The following is a 24,760-nucleotide window of genomic DNA, read 5'->3' as shown; positions in this document are numbered from 1 at the left end:
ACTTTACAAACTGTATTGCAAATAAATCACATCAACATCTTCATATTAGTCAATAATATTCCTGAAATGAATATAAAACTGACTGAATATAACTTTACACACATGAACATCAGTAAATAAAGAGACTCAGTGATGGGCTGAACATCTGCAGAAACACAGCTCATTTAGAGACGCCCCAACAACACCAAAGAACACCAATCAATGATCATTTCAGCAGAAATTACACTAAAGAGCAATATTATATCTAATATAAACAGGGTTTCTCACATTTGACTTCACATTAAATATGAAATATTCACAAAAAATAAACAGAAATAAAATACATCACAGCATATGCTCATTACCTCATCAGAATTTACTGCATTTCAAAATGGAAAAGTCATTTGTGGCAGCATTTATTTGATGGAAATGTTTTTATTTTACCTCAGTGTGTCCAGTTTACAGTGTTGACTCTTCAATCCATCAGAGAGAAGCTTCACTCCTGAATCCTGCAGGTCATTGTTACTCAGGTCCAGCTCTCTCAGCACACAGTTTGAGGATTGTAGAGCTGAAGACAAACTCTCACAGCACTGAACAGTGAGTTTACAGTCCTGTAGCCTGTGTAGAGGACAAAGAGCAACAAAATCAGATGTAAGAAATGAGCAGTGTTGTGTTCATGAGTTCAGTCTACAGTGATAAAAGCAACACCGGAAATAAACTATATATATATACTGTCCAAACAATAAAGAGAACACTAAAATAACACATCCTAGATCTGAATGAATGAAATATTCTTATTAATTACTTTGTTCTTTACACAGTTGAATGTGCTGACAACAAAATCACACAGACATGATCAATGGAAATCAAATGTATTAACCCACGGAGGACTGGATTAGGAGTCACACTCAAAGCTGTAGTGAACTGCAGGAATTGCTGACACACTCCAGACTAGGGATGCACGATATATCGGCGCCTATATAGCTATCGGCCGATAAACGCTATTTTTAAGATTATCGCTCAGACTTGTCCAGTGCACTATAATGGATCTCTCCTCACACTGTTTATTCCTTCAAAGTCCGTCCTTTCTTCACGTGGCATTGCTGTGAGTTAATAACTCAGTAAGTAACCACTGATTATAACAAGCTCGCGTGAGAACTGTCACCGCACACACACACACACACACACACACTGTAGCACCGTAGCACGGGGGAGAGGTGAGAGAGGTGAATCCAGTCAAAGGGGCTCTTAACTAGCCGCTCATTCTGTCTTTATATTCTGCTCTGTTTGTCATAAAGTCAGCTCAATGCAGGTTTTGTATCAAATCTGACTCTGATGGCAACTCTACCTCTACAGTTGAGTAAAACTCTCAGCGGTTTATCATAAACTTTTCATCAATCATTTTCCCGCGATTGACGGCAAGAACGAGCGCAGAAGTGTTGTCTGATTGACAAGCAGCGCCTACATGTGACATGTCAAAACACCAAATAGGATGATCTAGTGCCGCATTTTCTAAACGTACTCTCTGTATTTAGCTGTTGGCTTGTACGGTGGCTCTGAACTGTTAAAACACCTCTGATAAAGGCTTTTTCGGACATGCCATATTTGTAGATGTGTACATCACTGTAACATGTTTTATTCAAGACCATTTGAGCTGGTTTCAGTCCTTAGCTCTTTCATTTTCATCTTATTTAAATATATTTAACTTGCTTGTTAATTAAATACCATTTTGTTATTTAAATTATTATTTTTATGCAACAATCAACTTGCATGTTAATTTGCTATGAAGAAAAGGAAATCATTTTTTGCATGCTGATTTATGTGAAATGGTGAATATAGGTCTATAATCACCTTGCAATTTTGAAGTTATAGCTTTTTTTGCTTTGAGTATAGACTGCTCAGTTAATAAGAGCAGTTCAATCTTTTATGAACTTTGCTGTATAAAAATATAACATTCCATCATTAATTTTCTTGTCGGCTTAGTCCCTTTATTAATCCGGGGTCACCTCAGCTGAATGAACCGCCAACTTATCCAGCAAGTTTTTACTCACCAGATGCTCTTAAAATATATATATATATATATATATATATATATATATATATATATATATATATATATAACAATTTAAAATATTTATAATTATCGGCCCATATATTAGCTATTGGCCCCCAAGTCTGAAGAATTATAGGTTATCGGCCAAAAAATCCATATCGGTGCTGTTACATGCCAGCACTTATTTGGTTTTTTTTTTTTTTTTTTTTTGTGTCTCATCGTGTTTCTGTTTGTCACCCAGTCCCAGTGAGTTTAGAAACACTGGTAGGTAAGTACGTCACATGACATACATATCAGCACGTAGATTAACATTTGTCTAGATACACCAGGTAAGAGGGTGTGTGCCAACCTGTGTATTTTTGGTTTAATTGTTAGTCAGTGTAGATTAGATAGGACGTCATTGACGTTGAAGATTTCTTTTTCATATCTTTTGTTTATTAGAATAGATTAGAGGGGATTTGGTCTGAATATTATTAAGACTGTTTGGTTTTGTTTGGTTCTTTTATTTAGCCCCACCCATAGCCAGTCTTTCTAACATTTGTTTATTGTCTTTAACCTTGTATATATTGTAAATACCTCACTCACTGATTCACCCTCACCTTTTTGTAAATAAATCACTTATTTTTTAACGTATTCTTGCTGTCCATCCTTACTTTGTATCACAATTTGTTTTTGAGTTTTTTTTGCAATTACCAATTCCTCTGTTAAATGTGCAACCCCACCCTCCTAGACAAAAAGGGGTTGTAACATTTTTTGGGGGCTCGTCCGGGATATTAACATTCCCAATATTGATTGTTGAGGCTTTTGGTTTTTGCTAAAATTCAAACCCATTGTGAAACATGGTAAGGTTGTCAGTTTACTATAGTAAAAGTTGCAAAAGAGTGAGGTTTGTAAGACTTGTCTATTGCTTCTAGTTGTTTAGTGATAATTTTGATATGGCGTTCAATTTGGAAATGTTCCTTAGTAACCCCTCGATAGAACAATTTGATAGGTTACGTAAAGATGATCTTTTTGAAATTGCTGACTATTTCAAGTTATTTTTCAGTTAGCAGCCAGTTTTTGAAGAAAACTGTAAAGAAAATTGTTTATGAACATTTGGTTGAAATGGAAATTTTTAAGATCACTAGAGATGCTCCAGATGAGAGTAAATCTCATTATTCAGTTGAAAGGCCGTGCAGTCCTGTGAGTAAGGATGCAGGGCATAATGGCGATGAAGCTAAGGTTGAAGCGGAGGCTGAAGCTAAAGTTCGGTTGCCGCCCTTTGATCCCTTTACCCGTCTCTACAGACTCAAAAGGGGATGGCAGACTGAAATTACGTTTAGCCAGACTTCAATACGAGATGCAGGAAAAAGCACGAGCACATAAATCTGAGCTGGAGTTAAAGCTTGAGATTCGACGACTGGAAATAGAGGCTGACACACAGGTAAAGCTGCGTCAGTTGGAGCTTGAAGCAGCGGCGAAAGCTGCTGTGGCAATGCCTGTGATCAATGCTGATGCATCCATGGTTGGTCAGGTGATCAAGGTGGATTCGAAACCCATGTTCAACCAAATCGATGTGAGTAAACAAATTTCACTCGTTCCAAATTTTCGTGAAGAGGAAGTTGATTCATACTTCAATGTTTTTGAGTGCATTGCAAATACTTTAAATTGGACGAAAGACATCTGGACTGTGCTACTGCAGTGCTAACTGAGTGGTAAAGCCCATTAAGTCTGTGCGACACTTTCAGTAGAGGAAAATTAAAGTATGATGTCGTGAAAACTGCAATTTTACGTGCATATGAATTAGTACCAGAAGCATATAGACAACGCTTCCGTAAACACAAAAAGACTAACCATCAAACATTTGTTGAATTTGCAAGTGAAAAGAGTGTCGTATTTGATAGATGGTGTAGTGCTACTAAAATTGTTTGAAATTGATTTCAGTACCCTACGTGAATTGATTTTGCTTGAAGAGTTCAAGAATTGCTTGCCAGAACATGTAGTTCTTTATTTGAATGAACAAAAAGTATCTTCTTTGTTTAAAGCTGCTGTTCATGCTGATGAGTTTGTGCTTACGCACAAACCTGTGTTTTCTACTGCTCATGCTGATACTGTGACTGTCATTCCACCTGCTCGTTCCTCTGTTCCCTGTACCCAGTCAAAACCTGAGAGTTCAAAAGAATCAAGAGAATGTTTTTATTGCCACAAAATTGGACATCTAATTAACGATTGCCGTGCATTAAAAAACAAAAATCAACTGCCAAATTTTGCGTGATACTGGTGCTAGTTATTCAATTTTGCTTGCTGATACACTTTCAGTTGGTGAACAAACTTCAACTGGTTCCAGCATATTAATGCAAGAAATCCAGATGGGAGTTGTTAAGGCACCAGTGCACAAAATTCATTTACAGTGCAAACTTGTTAATGACTTTGTGTACGTGGCAGTTCGACCCTCGTTACCAGTTAAAGGCATTTCTCTTATACTTGGTAATGACCTCGCTGGTGGCAAAGTGATGCCAGACTTCGAAGTTTCTGATAACTCTCCTGTATCATCGATATCAGATGAACTTTCGAAAGAATTCCCTAAAACATTTTCTGAATGCATAGTCACCCGAGCTCAGAAAAAGCACATAGACAAGAAATTTACTTTGGCTGATTCATTTATGATTTCCGATGACATTTGTAATGATGTGGCAAACGTTGTTAATGAAAAGAAACCTGTGTTTGAAAAGTGTGTGTCTGATAATCTGAATGCTAACCTGAATTTGTCTTGAGAACAAATCATCAGTGCCCAGAAAGAAGATCAAACATTAGCAAAATGTTTTAAGTCAGTGGTTCCTCGGGAAGAGTTGGAAAAGAAACAAGTGGGTTATTTTCTTGAAAACTCCCTATTGATGCGTAAGTGGAGTTCAGCAATACAGCAAAATGCTGAACTGAGTACAGTATGTCAGGTGGTAATTCCTTCTGTTTACCGACAGCAAGTGTTGTTTCTTGCGCATGATCATGTGTTGTCTGGTCACCTAGGTATCACAAAGACCTACCACAGAGTCCTGAGGCATTTCTTCTGGCCAGGGTTGAAGCAGGACGTTGCCAAATACTGCCGCACCTGTCGGACATGCCAGTACAGTGGTAAACCTAACCAGGTAATCCCACCTGCTCCTCTTACTCCAATACCTATTATGACTGAACCATTTGAAAGGGTCATTGTTGATTGTGTTGGTCCGTTGCCAAGAACGAAGGCCGGTAACCAGTTTCTGTTGACAATCATGTGTGCTGCCACACGATTTCCAGAAGCCATTTCGTTACGTAAGATAACTGCACCCGTAATAATCAAAGCCCTTATTAAGTTCTTTGCTACATTTGGTCTTCCCAAGATTGTACAAAGTAATCAAGGGACGAATTTTATGTCAAAGGTGTTCAACCAGGTGTTAGAGACACTTGCTATTCAACACTGTGTGTCCAGTGCTTACCACCCGGAAAGCCAGGGAGCACTCAAACGGTTTCACCAAACGCTTAAATCTATGCTAAGAAAGTACTGTCTAGACACTGGCAAAGATTGGGATGAAGGCGTGGCTCTGATGTTGTTTGCTGTACGCGAAACCGTACAAGAGTCCCTCGGCTTTAGCCCAGCTGAGCTTGTGTTCGGACACACTGTCCGTGGACCCCTTAAGGTGTTGAAAGAACACATTGTGAACTTTGAATCAGGAAGCAAAACAAATAATTTGCAATATGTGAGTCGATTTAGGGAACGATTAACCGATGCTTGCTCTACGGCGCAACTCTCACTCAAATCTACGCAGGGAAAAATGAAAAAACGATTTGATGTAAAAACCCTAGCACGTGAATTTAAACCAGGAGACCAGGTACTGGTGCTTCTTCCTGTCACAAATTCCACCCTATCTGCAAGATTTTCTGGACCTTATGTAATTGATCGCAAAATAAGTGATACTGACTATGTTTTACGCACACCTGATCGTAGAAGAAAGACCTGTGTTTGCCACATAAATATGCTTAAAGCATATCTTGTTCGTGAACATAAGCATGAAGAATCTCCAAAACCTCTTGCGCTTTTGAATATTAATTCTGCCATTTCTGTAGATTCGGATGAGGATGGCTTAGCATTGCGCAATGCTCCACAGCAGTGTGCGACACTCCAAAATTCAAAGATTCTCGAAAATTTGTCTGCACATTTGAAACATTTGACAGCCTCTCGAAAGAAAGATGTTGAGAATTTGATTGGAAAGTATCCAGATTTATTTCATGATACTCCAACACAAACTTCAGTAGTCCAACATGACATTGTAATTCATAATTCGACTCCTATCAAACAACATCCGTATCATGTTAATGCTTGCAAGAGAGAGATTATGAAGCGTGAGGTTGAGTACCTTTGTGAGACTGGACTAGCTGTGCCAAGTTGCAGTCCATGGAGCTCGCCTTGTATTCTTGTCCCTAACTCTGACGGATCGTATCGTTTCTGCACTGATTACCGTAAAGTGAATGCAGTGACAGTGCCCGACTGCTATCCCCTACTGCTATGGTACCCCATGGAGGACTGTATTGATAATTTAGGATCCGCTCGTTTCGTAACAAAATTGGACTTACTGAAAGGTTATTGGCAAGTGCCACTGACACCTCGTGCATCAGACATATCTGCCTTCATAACACCTGATCACTTTATGCAATACAATGTAATGGCCTTCGGACTTCGTAACGCACCTGCAACATTTCAACGATTGGTAACTACTGTACTGGCAGGTGTTAAGGGATGTAATGCATATCTGGATGACTTGGTGATCTACTCGTCAGAGTGGCCTGAACATATGTCTCAGTTACACACTGTGTTTGATCGATTGGCTAAAGCAAATTTGACGTTGAACTTATCGAAATGTGATTTTGCCCAAGCTACAATTACATATTTGGGAAAACAGGTTGGTCAAGGTCAAGTCCGACCAATTGATGCAAAAGTAATTGCCATAACAGACTTCCCAAATCCTAATACCCGTCGCCAACTGTGTAGATTCCTGGGAATGGTCGGATATTATCGAGGATTTTGCCGAAACTTTTCTAGTGTCGTGACTCCGCTAACCAATTTGTTGAGCCCGTCAAAACAATTTAAATGGTCACCGGAATGCCAGCATGCATTCAACAGTGTTAAAGCACTCCTTTGTGAGACTCCAGTATTGGCAGCTCCAAACTTTGCAATACCTTTCAAGGTGGAGGTGGATGCCAGTGTTGTAGGCGCCGGTGCTGTCTTACTGCAGGGGGATGCAGAAGGAATTGACCACCCGATATGCTATTTCTCACGCAAGTTTAATAAGCATCAGTTAAATTACTCCACCATTGAGAAAGAAGCTCTTGCTCTGTTGTTGACTCTACAATACTTCGAAGTTTATGTGGGCTCCAGTTTAACTCCAGTTGTAATCTACACTGATCATAACCCACTTGTTTTCCTGTCACGAATGTATAATCAGAACCAGATGTTTATTCTTTAGTGGGAGGGTGTTACATGCCAGCACTTATTTGGTTATTTTGTTTATTTTTTTTCTGTCTCATCATGTGTTTCTGTTTGTCACCCAGTCCACTTCTGTGCTTGCTCCGCCTACAATCATCTCTGATTGGCTGATTTACTTGTTCTTGGTGCAACCAATCCCATCTCTCCTGCTACCTGATTGGTCACCACTCTGCCCAAGCTCCAGCCAATCCCTGCATGCCACCTGACCTTTAAAAAGCCTTCAGTTTGTTAGTTCTAGAGCAGACTCTCTGACTCTATGTTTGACACTTTGCTCGCTTGATTGTTGTATTTTGGCTTGTTTGTTCGGTTGATTTGTTAGTGTTTGATAGTTTGTTATCCCGATTTATTAGTATTGCTCTTCTTTATGTGATTTACACTTTGTTGAAGTTTGTTACTGTCTGTTCTTACCTTTGTTTTGCCATATCTTCCCTAACCTCATGCTTCCCCGTGAGTTTAGAAAGACTGGTAGGTAAGTACGTCACGTGACATACATATCAGCACGTAGAATAACATTTGTCTAGATACACCAGGTAAGAGGGTGTGTGCCAACCTGTGTATTTTTGGTTTAATTGTTAGTCAGTGTAGATTAGATAGGATGTCATTGACGTTGAAGATTTCTTTTTCATATCTTTTGTTTATTAGAATAGATTAGAGGGGATTTGTTGTGAATATTAGTAAGACTGTTTGGTTTTGTTTGGTTCTTTTATTTAGCGCCACCCATAGCCAGTCTTTCTAACATTTGTTTATTGTCTTTAACCTTGTATATATTGTAAATACCTCACTCACTGATTCACCCTCACCTTTTTGTAAATAAATCACTTATTTTTCAACGTATTCTTGCTGTCCATCCTTACTTTGTATCACAATTTGTTTTTAAGTTTTTTTTGCAATTACCAATTCCTCTGTTAAATGTGCAACCCCACCCTCCTAGGCAAAAAGGGGTTGTAACAGGTGCATCCTTACTCAAGACACATGGACATTTTCAGAACAAGAATATTTATTTCATTTAAAATATACTATTTATTTAATCTACATTAAACTAAACTAAAGCTGTATTTCCCCATTCATATGACTGTACTGAATTATTGAACAGATTATTAATAACTAATCAGAGAGCATTTTACAGAGCTCAGTGTAAAGTTTAGTGTTTAGGCCTACAGTAAATGTAATATTAGAGGCATGTCTGCAGCGAGACGGCAATACTGTCTCTAAAATTACACTATTTCTCTGATCAGAAAACAAATACAATTATCCAAGAGCAACACTGTGTTAGATTTGAGCAAATATACAACAACAAATGTCCTATTCAGCTGGAGGAGCACAGGGATTTACAGGGATTTGAGTTATTTTCCAGGATAAACTGTAAAGCAAATGAAGTAGATTATTAAATAAGTACAAATGTTGTTTGTGTGAGTAAAAAGTCAAGAAAAGTTTGTTAAATACATTTAGAAATGATGAAATAAATGAGCAAATAAGGAAACAGAACACTGCCGCCGCGTCCCCATGCAGTAATATGGTGTATCAGCGATCTCACAGGGGGACGATATGGCCAGCTAAAGATTTTCTGTTAAAGCAGGGCAGTGATTCACTAAACTGATCTGAGTCTTCAGTGCAGACTGATGTGTGTCTTCTGTGATCAATCAATGAATACTCACAGAGCTCTTCTGCAGTTTCTCACAGCTGCTATCAGTCTCCGTCTTCCCTCAGCTGATGTGTTGAATTTATTAAAGTCTAACTCATCCAGCGGCTCCTCTGACATCTCAATCATGTAGGAGATTGTTGAGGAGTGAGCAGGAGAGAGTCTCTCCTCTGAGTGTTTGTCTGATTTCACAAACTCCTGAATCTCTCTGGCCAGAGTCTGATCTTTCACCTCCAGCAGACAGAGGAACAGATTGATGGATCTTTCAGCTGAGAGACGGACCTCTCTTTTGATCTTGTCTTTAATGTACTGTGTGATTCTCCTGATGTTCTCTGAGCTCTTCTCTGTGTGTGTCAGCAGATCCTGGAAGAGTCTCTGATTGGACTCCAGTGAGACGCCCAGCAGGAACCGCAGGAACAGATCCAGATGACCATTACTACTCATGACAGCTTTAACTACTGCTGAACTGAGCAGATTATACAGAGAGTTCTTAGACCTGGCCTGTAGATATTGATTATATGAATATTCTTCATCATAAATCACCCTCAGCGGTTCTCTGTTCTTTGTTAAATGGCAGTAAAACACAAAGAAAGCAGCCAGAAACTCCTGAAAGCTGAGATGGATGAAGCTGTAGACTTTCCTCTGCTGAATCACAGATTCCTCCTTGAAGATCTCAGTGCAGATCCCAGAATACACTGCGGCGTCAGTGACGTCTATGCCGCTCTCAATCAGGTCCTTCTTATAGAACATCACATTGCCCTTCATCAGCTGTCTGAAAGCCACTTCAGCAAGTTTGAGGATCACTCCTCTGTTGGACTGCAGATTCTTTGGATCTCTCTCTTCATACTTCTGCTTCCTCACGTTGATCTTTAGCTGTCTGAAAGCCACTTTAAGTTTGTTGATCACTCCTCTGTTGGACTGCAGTTTCTCTGGATCTCCCTGCAGATTCTTTGGATCCCTCTCTTCATACTTCTGCTTCCTCATGTTGATCTGAATCAGCAGGAAGTGGATGTACATCTCAGTCAGAGTTTGAGGGATTTCTGCACTCACATCTTCTTCCAGGAGCTTCTGAAGCACAGTGGAGGAGATCCAGCAGAAGACAGGTATGTGGCACATGATCTGGAGGCTTCTTGCTCTTCTGATGTGGGAGATGATTCTGCTGGCTTGATGCTCGTCGCTGATTCTCTTCCTGAAATATTCCTCCTTCTGAGGCTCAGTGAATCCCTGAATTTCTGTCAGACGCTTGATGTATCTGGAGGGGATCTGATGGGCTGCTGCTGGTCTGGAGGTGATCCAGATGAGAGCAGAGGGAAGCAGATCTCCTTTCAGGAGGCTCCACATCAACACAGCCACTGATGAAGATTCAGTCACAGCACAAACTTTCTCCTCGTCTGAAAAGTTGAGTGTGATTCTGCTTTCATCCAGACCATCAAATATGAACACAACTCTGCACTGCTCATAAATCTTGGGCTCCAGATCTTCAAGCTCAGGATGAAAGTCCAGCAGAAGTCTGTGAAGACTGTACTGACGATCTCTGATCAAGTTCAGCTCTCGAAATGGAAGCACAAACATGAAATCTACATGCTGATGGTCTTTTCCCTCGGCCCAGTCCAGAATGAACTTCTGCACAGAGACAGTTTTCCCGATTCCAGCGATGCCTTTAGTGAGAACAGTCTTGATCTGGGCTTTCTCCTTCTTGATCTTCTCCTCATGTCCTGCTCCAGCTGAGGCTTTAAAGATGTCATTGCAGTAGACTGGAGTGTGTTGTGAGGGTTTTGATCTGGCTGTTTTCTCCATCTGTAAAACCTCATGTTCTTCATTCACTCCTTCACTCTCTCCTTCTATGATGTAGAGCTGTGTGTAGATCCTGTTCAGGAGGGTTTGAGTCTCTCCATGGTTGATTCCCTCAAATAATCTCTCATACTTGTTCTTCATGCTGGTTTTGTGCTGCTCTTTGACTCTCTGAAGTTCATCATGTTCTGGTTGGAGTGAATCCTGCTGCAGGTCTCCAGTCTGATCATCTCTATTCACACTGCAGGAACAACAACAACACAAATAGTCTATGAGTACACCCCATGTTTATGCCTCATGACTCAAAAAAAGGAAGTAAAAAGGTTACATCCATTAAAGCTGTCACTTTTTAGAGACACAGAGCTGTACACACATGATCCTGATCTCACACAGAGGACACAAACACACCAAAGGAAAAGAAGCGTCACAACCTTGAGGTGTTGTTCAAGGTGTAATGTAAATCTTTAATTTGTAAAGTTTCAGATCACAATCAGATCATTTATTATACTCTTCTGAATATGTGAATCCCAGCCCACTGCTCTCACTCATGTGTCTCCTGCAATGAAAGTTTTTTATTTAAGTCAATATTCAGGTTAAATACATTTATATAGAATTCGCCTACAGGTCTGTGCACACTCCCATCAATTCATTTATTTAATTTTGACTTTTACATGGGAAGTGGTTTACGCATGTTTCTAAACATGGAACATTTGATAAGTTTAATATTCCAAGTTTTATGTATATAATGGAAAAAAAAAATCACATGGTGGCCAAACTTCCAGTGTAAAATTGCTTCATGATTGTTAAGGTTATAAGCTCATTATTTTCACATTACCGCCTCTCCATTACCAGGAGAAGCACTTTAACATCGAGACCAGCAGCCTGTAAGTACATTTAAGACTTGTTTCAGTTGTTGTGTATGGTTTGAGGACTTGTTTTCAGCTGTTTGTGTAAAGTTGTAGGACATTTAAACTTGCTTTCAGTTGTGTATCATACTAGAAGTGTTTAGCCACTGTTTTCTTGGTTACTATAAGAGCTTGTGTAGCGAACGCGGACGGTTTCGCGTCGTCCGCCTCAGTTTCGGCCCTTGTTTTGACTCTCGGGGCGTGTCCAAACGCCAGGTAACCACTATATAGTGAGCACGCTAGCTTAGTCGGCAGGAGAAGCACTTTAACATCGAGACCAGCAGCCTGTAAGTACATTTAAGACTTGTTTCAGTTGTTGTGTATGGTTTGAGGACTTGTTTTCAGCTGTTTGTGTAAAGTTGTAGGACATTTAAACTTGCTTTCAGTTGTGTATCATACTAGAAGTGTTTAGCCACTGTTTTCTTGGTTACTATAAGAGCTTGTGTAGCGAACGCGGACGGTTTCGCGTCGTCCGCCTCAGTTTCGGCCCTTGTTTTGACTCTCGAGGCGTGTCCAAATGCCAGGTAACCACTATATAGTGAGCACGCTAGCTTAGTCGGCAGGAGAAGCACTTTAACATCGAGACCAGCAGCCTGTAAGTACATTTAAGACTTGTTTCAGTTGTTGTGTATGGTTTGAGGACTTGTTTTCAGCTGTTTGTGTAAAGTTGTAGGACATTTAAACTTGCTTTCAGTTGTGTATCATACTAGAAGTGTTTAGCCACTGTTTTCTTGATTACTATAAGAGCTTGTGTAGCGAACGCGGACGGTTTCGCGTCGTCCGCCTCAGTTTTGGCCCTTGTTTTGACTCTCGAGGCGTGTCCAAACGCCAGGTAACCACTATATAGTGAGCACGCTAGCTTAGTCGGCAGGAGAAGCACTTTAACATCGAGACCAGCAGCCTGTAAGTACATTTAAGACTTGTTTCAGTTGTTGTGTATGGTTTGAGGACTTGTTTTCAGCTGTTTGTGTAAAGTTGTAGGACATTTAAACTTGCTTTCAGTTGTGTATCATACTAGAAGTGTTTAGCCACTGTTTTCTTGATTACTATAAGAGCTTGTGTAGCGAACGCGGACGGTTTCGCGTCGTCCGCCTCAGTTTCGGCCCTTGTTTTGACTCTCGAGGCGTGTCCAAACGCCAGGTAACCACTATATAGTGAGCACGCTAGCTTAGTCGGCAGGAGAAGCACTTTAACATCGAGACCAGCAGCCTGTAAGTACATTTAAGACTTGTTTCAGTTGTTGTGTATGGTTTGAGGACTTGTTTTCAGCTGTTTGTGTAAAGTTGTAGGACATTTAAACTTGCTTTCAGTTGTGTATCATACTAGAAGTGTTTAGCCACTGTTTTCTTGGTTACTATAAGAGCTTGTGTAGCGAACGCGGACGGTTTCGCGTCGTCCGCCTCAGTTTCGGCCCTTGTTTTGACTCTCGAGGCGTGTCCAGCTGAATTCAATCAGCTAGTGCTTTGGGGTTATATAAACAACTAGTTCACCGCGGCAGCGGTCGCGGCAGCCTCCTGTGAAGACCGCCTCGTGTGAAGACCGACGAGTGTAAAGACCATCGACTCTACCTGCGCGACTCCACCGAGCAAAGACACCGACAAAGCACTTTAGTACTTTACTTTCTTGTTTTACTCTATCTTTACACTTATTTTGTTGTAAGTGCACTTTTATTATGTGTTTTCTAATTCCTGTTGTTACTAACACTCGCAAAACATGGGAGGTACGCTGCAGGCGTAATCCTCACAACCTTCGTTCAATACATGTATCTGCTATTTCACAACTCTCTCTCTCCGTGGGCCTCTGGAATTGTCAATCAGCTGTTAACAAGGCAGATTTTATTACCTCCATAGCTACATATTCTGACTATAATCTCATGGCTCTAACTGAGACCTGGTTGAGGCCGGAGGACACTGCTATACATGCTACTCTTTCTGCTAATTTCTCTTTTTCCCACACTCCTCGTCACACAGGGAGAGGGGGTGGGACTGGACTACTTATTTCCAAAGAATGGAAATTTACTCTGATAACGTCCCTGCCAACAATCAGCTCCTTTGAATTCCATGCAGTCACCATTATCCACCCCTTCTACATAAATGTGGTTGTCATCTACCGCCCACCAGGTAAATTAGGTCACTTCTTAGATGAACTGGATGTTCTTCTCTCATCTTTTTCTAATATTGACACTCACTTGTTGGTGCTAGGTGACTTCAACATTTACGTTGACAAACCGCAAGCTGCAGACTTTCAGACTCTGCTTGCCTCTTTTGACCTAAAAAGAGCACCTACCTCTGCTACCCACAAATCAGGTAATCAGCTAGACCTTATTTACACACGACACTGCTTCGCTTATCAAACAATAGTAACTCCACTACAAATATCGGATCATTTCCTTCTGTCTCTCAACATCCACATTACTCCTGAGCCACCACACACTCCAACACTGGTTACCTTTCGCAGAAACCTACGATCTCTCTCACCCAATAGACTATCCACCATTGTTTCAGACTCTCTTCCTCCATCTTGCAAACTCTCTGCACTTGATTCGAACAGTGCCACTGATACACTCTGCTCCACACTAGCATCATGTCTAGACCGATTATGTCCTCTTACATCCAGGCCAGCCCGTGCCAGTCCTCCTGCACCCTGGCTCTCGGATGCTCTCCGTGAGCATCGCTCAAAACTTCGAGCTGCAGAAAGAATTTGGCGGAAAACCAAAAATCCTGCACAGCTCTTAACATACCAAACTCTTCTGTCCTCTTTCTCAGCTGAGGTTACTTCTGCAAAGCAGACATATTACCGTCTGAAAAATCAACAATGCCACTAATCCTCGCCTACTTTTTAAAACATTTTCCTCCCTCCTTTATCCTCCTCCTCCACCCGCATCCTCCACACTTACTACTGATGACTTTGCTACATTCTTCTGCACCAAAACTGCAAAAATCAGCGCTCAATTTGCTGCACCTACAACAAACACGCAAGGTACACCAGCAACACCACACACACCTCTTTTTCTCAGCTCTCTGAGTCTGAGGTGTCCAAACTCGTGCTATCTAGCCATGCAACCACCTGTCCACTCGATCCCATTCCCTCTCATCTCTTGCAAGCCATCTCTCCTGCAGTCATACCAACACTGACTCACATAATTAACACATCTCTTGACTCTGGTTTATTCCCCACTTCATTTAAGCAGGCTAGGGTAACCCCACTGCTAAAGAAACCCAACCTGGACCATATGCTACTTGAAAACTACAGACCAGTATCCCTGCTTCCATTCATGGCCAAGATTCTGGAGAAAGTAGTGTTCAATCAAGTCCTGGACTTTCTTACTCAAAACAATCTCATGGACAACAAGCAATCCGGCTTTAAGAAAGGCCACTCAACTGAGACTGCCCTGCTCTCGGTCGTGGAGGATCTCAGACTGGCTAAAGCAGACTCTAAATCATCAGTCCTCATTTTGCTGGACTTGTCAGCTGCTTTTGACACTGTCAACCACCAGATCCTGCTATCTACGCTTGAGTCACTGGGCATTGCGGGCACTGTTATACAATGGTTCAGATCCTACCTCACTGACAGGTCATTCAGGGTGTCTTGGAGGGGAGAGGTTTCCAACCTACAGCATCTAAACACTGAGGTACCTCAAGGCTCTGTTCTTGGGCCACTTCTCTTCTCCATCTACACATCATCTCTAGGACCAGTCATCCAGAGACATGGATTCTCCTACCACTGCTATGCTGATGATACCCAGCTATACCTCTCTTTTCATCCTGATGATCCCTCGGTTCCAGCTCGCATCTCAGCCTGCTTGTTGGATATTTCACACTGGATGAAAGATCATCAGCTGAACCTCGCAAAAACGGAAATGCTTGTAGTTTCTGCCAACTCGACCCTACACCATAACTTTTCAATCCAGATGGATGGGGCAACCATTACTGCATCCAAAATGGTGAAAAGCCTTGGAGTAACGATTGATAACCAACTAAACTTCTCTGACCACATTTCTAGAACTGCTCGATCGTGCAGATTCGCACTCTATAACATCAGAAAGATCCGACCCATCTTATCTGAACATGCAGCTCAACTCCTTGTTCAAGCTTTTGTTCTCTCCAAACTGGATTACTGCAACTCTCTACTAGCTGGGCTTCCAGCTAGCTCTATCAAGCCTCTTCAACTGCTCCAGAATGCAGCAGCATGAGTGGTCTTCAATGAACCTAAACGAGCACGTCACTCCGCTGCTAGTCCGTTTGCACTGGCTGCCAGTTGCTGCTCGCATCAAATTCAAAGCTCTGATGTTTGCCTACAAAGTGACTTCTGGCCTTGCTCCTTCTTATCTGCTCTCGCTTCTGCAGATCTATGTGCCCTCCAGAAACTTGCGTTCTGTGAATGAACGTCGCCTCGTGGTTCCATCCCAAAGAGGGAAGAAATCACTTTCGCGAACGCTCACGCTCAATCTGCCCAGTTGGTGGAATGAACTACCTAACTGCATCAGAACAGCAGAGTCACTCGCTACTTTCAAGAAAATACTAAAAACCCAACTATTTAGTCTCCACTACACTTCCTAATCTGCAATTGCCTCTCTGAATATCACACTAACTGTACAAAAAAAAAAAAAAAAAAAAACTAATACTACTAATACTTCCCTTCTTAGACTTTACAGACCTGAAACTTGCCTATAGCACTTATTCATTGTTGCTCTTGGTTGTGTAAATTGCTTCCTTGTCCTCATTTGTAAGTCACTTTGGATAAAAGCGTCTGCTAAATGACTAAATGTAATGTAAATGTAAATGTCTGCACTTCTAAGCTGAAACTGATGTGTTCATTACTTTCACTTTCATATTACTGATCTGTGCTCTCTCTCTCTCTCTCTCTCTCTTTCTCTCTCTCTCTCTCTCTGAGAGAAGTTCCTCTTTTTTGTCCAGGTTATGTTTATCTATGTCATAAACTCTAGGAGTGAGGCGTCTAAAACATAAATAAATTTAATATTTAAAGTTCAAATCATGACCGTTTTCAGTCGACACATTTATCAACATATAAAGATCATCTGTGTGATGGGACTGTCTGCATATGAATGTTTCATAAATCGCACATTAACCTTGTCATAAGTTGATTTTTGTGTCCAGATCTGCACTTGTTCCAGTGTTGGATTTATAAATGTGCCCTGTTGTGTTTGCATCTCTGTCTCTCTGTTACTTGGATTGTTTTGTTTTCGCTCTGATCTTCACCTTGACATTAGTATTTTTCTTTATTAGATTCAGCAGATGGATCTTCTGTCTCTTTATTTCAAACTCACCATTACAAAGAGGACATTATACTTCCAGAGTTTTTCAGATGCAATTTTTAAAGTCACAAACAGTAAGGGAACATTTAATAGTCAGATATCTGTCCTTATCAGGACAATGGATGAATACATTCTAAACAATTTCAAGTCAAAAGATTTATTTACCACTATTTTAGTGTTTTCTGGATATTTTAATGGAAATAATCTTACACATTGTGCCTTTAAACAGCACCTATTTTACCTCTTTTTCAATAACTTTTGTGCCTCCAGAATGTGTTGGTTAAGTTTCAGCACAAAACACCCATCAGATTATTTATTAGATCTTTCAGAATATTAGAATTTTCAGCTCTGAACACACTGTAGCTATCTGTGGCCTGTGCCTTTAATGCAAATGAGTTAGTTCTCCCCGCCCACCATTCCAACGTGCCTGTCAGAGTGTGCCTCAGTCTCTGCATCGGCTGCGTCAGATAAACAGCACACAGACAGACATGAAGGAAGCAGATTTTACGTGACGTTTGTGAGAAACACTACAGCAAGAACTTTCCCAATGATTATTTAATTAATTTGGGTTTGAGTTAATTCAAGCCTTTCTGCTACGATGAGTCACACACATTGCTGTTACAAAGTTCACCCACACACAGACACACACACGCACGCACAGTGCATTTAACTTTGTACTATTTTTTGTACTGAAAATGTGACAGGATACAGTTTAATATCTGCTGCTATATGGATATCTGTTACGTTACTGTACAAAAAAAATGGTTTAACATCTACAAACCTGTATTGAAGCATCTTCTTTTATAATCGTACTGACATGCGGCTGTGGTGAAGTAAATACATCGATTTTACCGTCTTTAACTTACTTTATTACTAACATGCACTGTTTTAGAAATGTTTTAAACTTGTAAAACTCATTCTTGATCACATGTGATGAAGATTGATGATCACAGAGAGCTGAACAGATCCTTTAATCCCAGTTGCTTTGTCTTGTTGATATGATTATATGCGTTACTAAGGAGACATGTAAATACACAGCTGTCAATCAATTTGGTGGGCTGGTAAACCACACTCCTACATCACGTTGTGGTGGGCCTCAAATGGGAGGGATTTGGATACTATTTTAACGTCAGGAAATTTAAAAAAAAAGAGACTCATTGGCTTTTTAATCACCCAAGAATGACATGGACACACTATACTACACACAGTTCTGTGCAATCTAAAGATAAATTTCATCATAGATGCCCTTTAAAGTATTGTTTAAGTAAAATAAAATGTCCTGATGAATACTGAAATACAGTTGAAGTGTGATCAAAAATGTAAAACACAAAATACCTTTTGGCAGATGATGGTGTTTTCTCTCTGAGGTCTGGTGGTTTACCTATTGACCAGTCACTCTTCAGAGACACAGAGCTGGACACACATGATCCTGATCTCACACTGAACACACAAACACACCAGAGGAAAAGGAGCGTCACAACCTCAAGGTGTTTTACAAGATGTTAGATAATTCTTTAATGTGTAAAATTTCAGATCTATATCGCCGTCAAATCATTTATTATACTGTTGTGAGGTTTTGCATATGTTGAAAGAGGAAGGGAGGGTTGACAGTGCAGGTAAGTGCAAACATATTTTATTTATTTTTCAGATTGGTTCGACCAGGCAGGGGTGAGAACACATCCACGAATTCCTGCTGAAGGCACCGTATGTTAGTTAGCCACCACTACCGTTTAACTATCGTCGCCAGCATCACCGTCTCTGGATCTTTCTACAGCTTTAATAAATTTAGATGGTACATTTGGTTTGTCCTGCCCCTGTCCGCCTGCACCACTTCAAAATCAAGCTTCCCCACTTGTCGAGTGATCATAAACGGTCCTTGCCACTTGGCGAGTAATTTCGAGCTGGCTGATGGCAGCAGTACAAGCACTTTATTTCCCGGCGCAAATTGTCGTAATTTAGTGCCCTTGTAATATCTTTGGTGCTTCTGATTCTGGGCCTTGAGTAAATTTTCTGACAAGAGCCGCCCCAGTGCGTGGGGTTTTGCCTGCAGGTTCAGAATGTATCGGAGCTCATTTTTACTGTTAGAAGGCTCGTCCTTCCAAGCCTCTCTCACGACATCCAGCACCTCTCGGGGCTGTCTGTCGTAGAAAAGCTCAAATGGAGAAAACCCTGTGGAGGCTTGAGGAACCTCTCCCACCTTGAATAGTGAGGGCTCTAATCACTTATCCTTATCCTTTACCTTCAAATCTGCCTAATAGGTAATAATATAAGTGTTATGAATGACAGTGATTGACAGTTTAGTGTGATCAATAATGTTAAACACAAAATACCTTTTGGCAGATGATGGTGTTTTCTCTCTGAGGTCTGGTGGACGATTTATTGACCAGTCACTCTTCAGAGACACAGAGCTGGACACACATGATCCTGATCTCACACTGAACACACAAACACACCAGAGGAAAAGGAGCGTCACAACCTCAAGGTGTTTTTCAAGATGTAAGAAAAATGTTAAGGTGTCAAATTTCAGATCAAAATATCTGTCAAATCATTCATTATACTGTTGTGAGGTTTGGGATATGTTGAAAGAAGAAGGCAGGGTCGGCAATGCAGGTAAGTGCAAACATATTTTATTTATTTTTCTTTTTTTTTCAGCTCAAGCAGCATACACACCTGTTAGAACTGCTCTGACCATTGTACAGTATCTGGCTCTCCCTTTTTCATGAGATAAGTCAACATGCTGATGAGGGCCAAATAATTAAGGATGAAACGGCCGTAATATCCTGCTCCAAGAGCTGTCTCACCTTATTTTTGATCTTAGGTCTTGGAAAGGGTTGCAAATGCTGCTGTTTTGTCAATTTGGGGCCGCACCTGCCTGTGTCCCAAGCGGAAGCCCAGATACCTGACCTCCACTTACCCAATTGTACACTTTTTCGGGCTGGCCATGAGCACAGAGTGTCTTAGCATTGGACGCCCTCATATGCTGCAAATGCTGCTATAAATGATTACTAAAAATAATGATGTCATCGAGGTAGAGCAGCAGCAAATGCAGAGTGTCAGGCAAGGAATTTGTCCATTAAACACTGAAATGTAGCTGGTGCTCTGAACAACCCGACCGGAAGCGTAACGAACTGGTGTAATCTGAAGGGTGTAGAAAAAGTGTTTTCTTTCTTGGGATAAAGGCGTAAGGGAAACTTGCCAGTATTCCTTCATCAGATCCAATGTCGATAAAGCGAGCAGCATCTAACCGATCAAGCAACTCATCAATGCGCAGCATTGGATACGCATCAAGTTTTGGACACAGCATTTCCTTTACAAAAATCCACACAGAATCAGACGGAGCTGTCTGTCAATCGGTCTCAGCCAGTCACTATGGGATTGTTCTACCACTCTCATATCCAGCATCTTCAATTCTTCCTGAACCACTTTTTTGTGTGTGTGTGTTCAGGCAACCGGTACAGACGTGTTCTAACTACAACACCTGGTTTGGTCACGATATGCTGCTGAATCAGCTTCGTTCAACCAGGCAGGGGTAAGAACACATCCGGGAATTCTTGCTAGAGCCACCGGATGTTAGTTAGCCACCACTACTGTTTAACTACCGTTGCCAGCATCACTGCCTCTGGATCTTTCCAAAGCTTAAATTAATTTTGATGGTAAATTTGGTGTGCCCCGCCCCTGTCCATCTGCACCACTTTAAAATCAAGCTTCCACATTCATCCAGTGATCACGAACGGTCCTTGCCACTTGGCAAGTAATTTTGAGCTGGATGATGGCAGCAGTACAAGCACTTTATTTTCTGATGAACACTGCAGACAGTTTTTGTGTGAACAATAAAGTAAACCACAAAATACCTTTTGGCAGATGATGGTGTTTTCTCTCTGAGCAAAGATTCTGTGTTGATTTTCCGACATTGTTTTGAGCGCTCAAGCATTTGAGACACAAGTGATACTGATCTCATCCTGAAAACACAAACACACCAGAGGAATAAACTGCAGATTAAACTTCAGTCTCTTTTATAAGAGTTTATCTAATTTTTTATCTGTGGAATAAAAAAAGAACACAGAAACCAGATGAAGAAATATAAAAAACAAAACAATATTTGCATCTATAGAAATTAATTTAATCTCTGAAAATTCATATAAAGTCTGAAAAACAAATATATATTATAGTTCCCTTCACTGAGCTATAACCTGTAAGTTTAACATGCAGATTTGTATTAAATGTTCTAGTTCATTCTATCTTCATTTGATCTCCTCTATAAGCACAAGCTGAAACTGTTCTGTGGTCAGCTTTAACTCTGATGTTGTGCAGGGCTTTAAACAGCACACGTCACACATATTCAGCTCTGATAAATATCCTGATCAAGCGGTCTGTAATATGAATGATCTAAACACATTTGCTGAAGCTGTAAACTAAAGCTTTGTCCATCATTTGATCAGGCAATAGCAACACAAATAAGTGCATTGTTGTTGGTCTTTGTTCTTCAGAGAAAGTGTTGAAATAATGGTGTAAAAACAGAGTCAATACCTGTGTTTCTCTGAGAGAGAGTCCTTTACTCGCTCCTCTGCCATACTGCAGCTAAAACACCAATGCAGACATCAGCAGAGCTTTCAGGAAACAATCATATATACACACACACACACTATTATATATAGAGTCTTTAACATGAATGCAGTTGGTTTAACTCTGATCTGACATCCCAGGTGTTTCACATTTGATTAAAGGTAAATGCATGTTATATAGAGTTTATCAAGAGAAGTTCAGGTTCAGCCAATTGTTGATTTAGTGAGTATTGAAATGTCTCTCTACTAAAGAGGCTATTTGGTTAATGAGTTACTCTGACAGTAAAGGGTTAAATGCAGTGTTGTTTAAGGATCGTCAGCTTGTTGTTTTTCAGCAGCTTTTCTTCCTGTTCAACTGGAAGGTCTGCTTTAACTTTACTTTTGATTTGGTGACTCTGAATGTTTAGAGTTATATTTAATGCTGAATTATTGGACACTATTGAGTCAGTCTGATATAGAAGAGAACAAACACTGTAAAGGGATTAAAAATAAAGCTTTTAGACACAGTGTTTAAATGAGAGTGTTTGACTCAGTGTTTAATCTGTGTTTGAGGATTTGATCTTCAGGATCAGACATTTAATTCACACTCACACATATAAACCCTTCATCATCTCCACAAATCAGCGTAATGTAGAAGTGTTAAACTCACATGCAGAAGTACAGACGCTCTTGTGCAGCAGGAACACAATCTGAGCTCTTTCACTCTTTCACTTCACTAAAACACACCTGTGTGATCTACAGGTATATCCTGCAATATTACTGGCTCCACAGAGTGACACTGACATGAATATTCATGAGATTCTCCTGACTGTGGGCGTGTCCTGAAGACAAAACACAAACCACCAGAGCTGAAGATATCTGTGCAGATTCTCTGAGCACGAGTGTGTTGAAGGAGGATTTAGAGAAGGTATTTAAGATGAAATCTGAGAGGTCTCTGAAGTATATTTACAGCAATGTTGAACCTATAAAATAAGATCAGAGATTTCTATATAAATGAGTACACCTCATACAAATCTCTCTGTTATATTATTATTATTTTCTATAGGATGCTGTTCAATATTATTCAATAAGTGTGTTTATACAGTAGATTAGTCAGTACCAAAGGCAAAACTGAACTAACTGAACAAAATAACTGAAGATCACAGTGAAGAGAAACAGCACACACAAATGAATAATGTTTAACCAGAGGAAAAATCAAGAAAACTATTAAACAGTATTACATTCAGTTCAAATGTTGTAGTTTGTCTTTTATTTATTGTTTGCAACAAATAATTTGAATGTACTTGTGTTATCTCTCTATTTCTAAAGGTGTTTCCAAACTTATTTCAATCAATATATCTGTTTATCAATACTCGCTATTACAGTACAGATGTTTAATACTATTTTTTATGGTCATTTTTCAAAATTCAGAATAAAAAGTCAATAAAAATATTGAAATAAAATAAAAATAATTTTCCTCAGAAGCTGGAAGACGGGGTTGATGTGTTTTGGTTGTGACAAATAATTTATTATTATCAGTAAAAAATCTTACTTAGCAGCTTTTATTTATTTATTTGTTCTTTTAATTATTTGTTTAATGAGAAATAACATAAGTAAATGCATAGTTATACACAAATCATTATAAAAGGGAATGTTAAATTAAATACAAATAACTTAAATATCTTAATTGAGCTTTACAATGGCTCTGTATTGAAATCAGGGAATAATTAAAACCTTTAGATCAGTGGAAAAGAGTTGACAGATTCAGGATCAGTTAGCACATTGTGTTTAGTGAATGTGATGTTTTCCAAATAGTGTAAGAGTTTTAGTTCACAATCCATAAACAAGATTATCTTAATCAGTTATAATGATCAATTTACAGAACACTGAAATATAATAATGAGATAATGAAAACCAGAATAGTTTAGTGTAATCACAACTGAAACAGTCATTCAATAATAGTGTCTGACTCATTTTACAAATCTAACACATAAATCATTACATGGCTAATATATATCTCTGTAATATTTTAAAATGGCTTTCTTTTACTTTATTAAGAGGTGGTTTCCCAGACCAAGATTAAGCGTAGTCCTAGACTGAAATGGCCATTTAGATCAGACTAACAGAAATGTGCTTTCTCTGTCTCGGTTTTAAAAGTCTAAGACTTAGTCTAGTCCAGGAGTGAATAGGCTGATTTCCTGGAGGAACACTAGAGCAACTTCAGGACTAAACTGAGGCTTAAATTACAGTTTTTTAAAATTGCTATGACACTTTTATCAATACATTTAACAAGTTTCCTAAACTCTTAACACAGTTAGCACAACATCCATCTTCGTGGGCTATACAATTAACACATTTCTTGTTGTTTTGAAACAAAATGCATCCAGTTAACACAAATTTAAAATGCTTTAACTTCTTTTACACACAAGCACAACCAAGAACAAAACAATGTAATTTTACAGTCAAATTTACAAATGCTTTAACACAGTATGTCAGAACAGATAACACCATGTTATAAACAGAAATTATGTAGGATAAAGTCAAAAGGAACAGCTGCTCTAATTGTGAATTGAAACACAAGTTTATTCCCTGTATTTTATTCAATTGCCAATGAGAAACAGCATATTGCGGTTATATAAATATATATATATATATATATATATATATATATATATATATATATATATATATATATATATATATATATACATATGACAGCTGATTCCCATCTAGAAAGCACACTCATGTCTTGTTTTGGTTTTTCCAATCACATGATCATATGTTCTAATAGAGGACTCTTGAGGTTTTTGAGAGGAACAGTGAGCGCATCAAAGAACTCCGTCACCAATAAGTCAATGTAAGATTATGCAATACAGTCATTACAGTACAATATACAGTGTGTTTTTTGCAGTAAACTACTCTTTAAACCTGGAGTTCATTAGTACATACAGTACATATACAGTACAGCATTTGCATACACTGTGTCTAATTACTTTCAGAGAGTCATGAAGTTAGAGGCCAATCAAGTACCACATGAAATTTTCAATGTTGACAAAGCTGGGGATGTCGCCATAGGAAAAACA

The 24,760-nt window shown here is 39.6% G+C and overlaps 1 protein-coding gene and 1 long non-coding RNA gene across 4 annotated transcripts in view; both read right to left on the bottom strand.

Annotated features, from left to right (window-relative positions):
- The window catches only part of LOC137491562 (NACHT, LRR and PYD domains-containing protein 3-like), an 86,016-nt gene extending 63,588 nt beyond the window's left edge, over nt 1-22,428 (bottom strand). The window contains exons 1-6 of one of the 3 annotated variants that reach the window (XM_088650077.1): nt 22,348-22,428; nt 21,664-21,714; nt 19,467-19,571; nt 10,109-11,197; nt 9,182-10,000; nt 424-597 (exon numbers count right to left, since the gene is read on the bottom strand). In XM_088650077.1, coding sequence (XP_088506203.1) covers nt 424-597; nt 9,182-10,000; nt 10,109-11,197; nt 19,467-19,571; nt 21,664-21,707 — 2,231 coding nt within the window. In that variant the 5' untranslated portion in view covers nt 21,708-21,714; nt 22,348-22,428. Of the gene's footprint in view, nt 1-423; nt 598-9,181; nt 11,198-18,471; nt 18,577-19,466; nt 19,572-21,663; nt 21,748-22,347 lie in introns of those variants that run through there. The other 2 variants (XM_088650079.1, XM_088650078.1) reach the window with 2 other exon arrangements.
- Nucleotides 1-24,155, bottom strand: part of LOC148682208 (uncharacterized) — a 286,875-nt gene extending 262,720 nt beyond the window's left edge. Inside the window, exon 1 of the long non-coding RNA XR_015942990.1 lies at nt 23,925-24,155. This is a non-coding gene — a long non-coding RNA (uncharacterized LOC148682208). The remainder of the gene's footprint in view (nt 1-23,924) is intronic.
- Between the last annotated feature and the right edge of the window lie 605 nt (nt 24,156-24,760).

This window comes from Danio rerio, chromosome 4 (genome assembly GCF_052040795.2).
Source record: "Danio rerio strain M-AB ecotype USA chromosome 4, GRCz13ab, whole genome shotgun sequence".
In the NCBI taxonomy this organism is placed as follows: Eukaryota; Metazoa; Chordata; class Actinopteri; order Cypriniformes; family Danionidae; genus Danio; species Danio rerio.
This window is presented reverse-complemented; position numbering and strand designations above follow the sequence as displayed.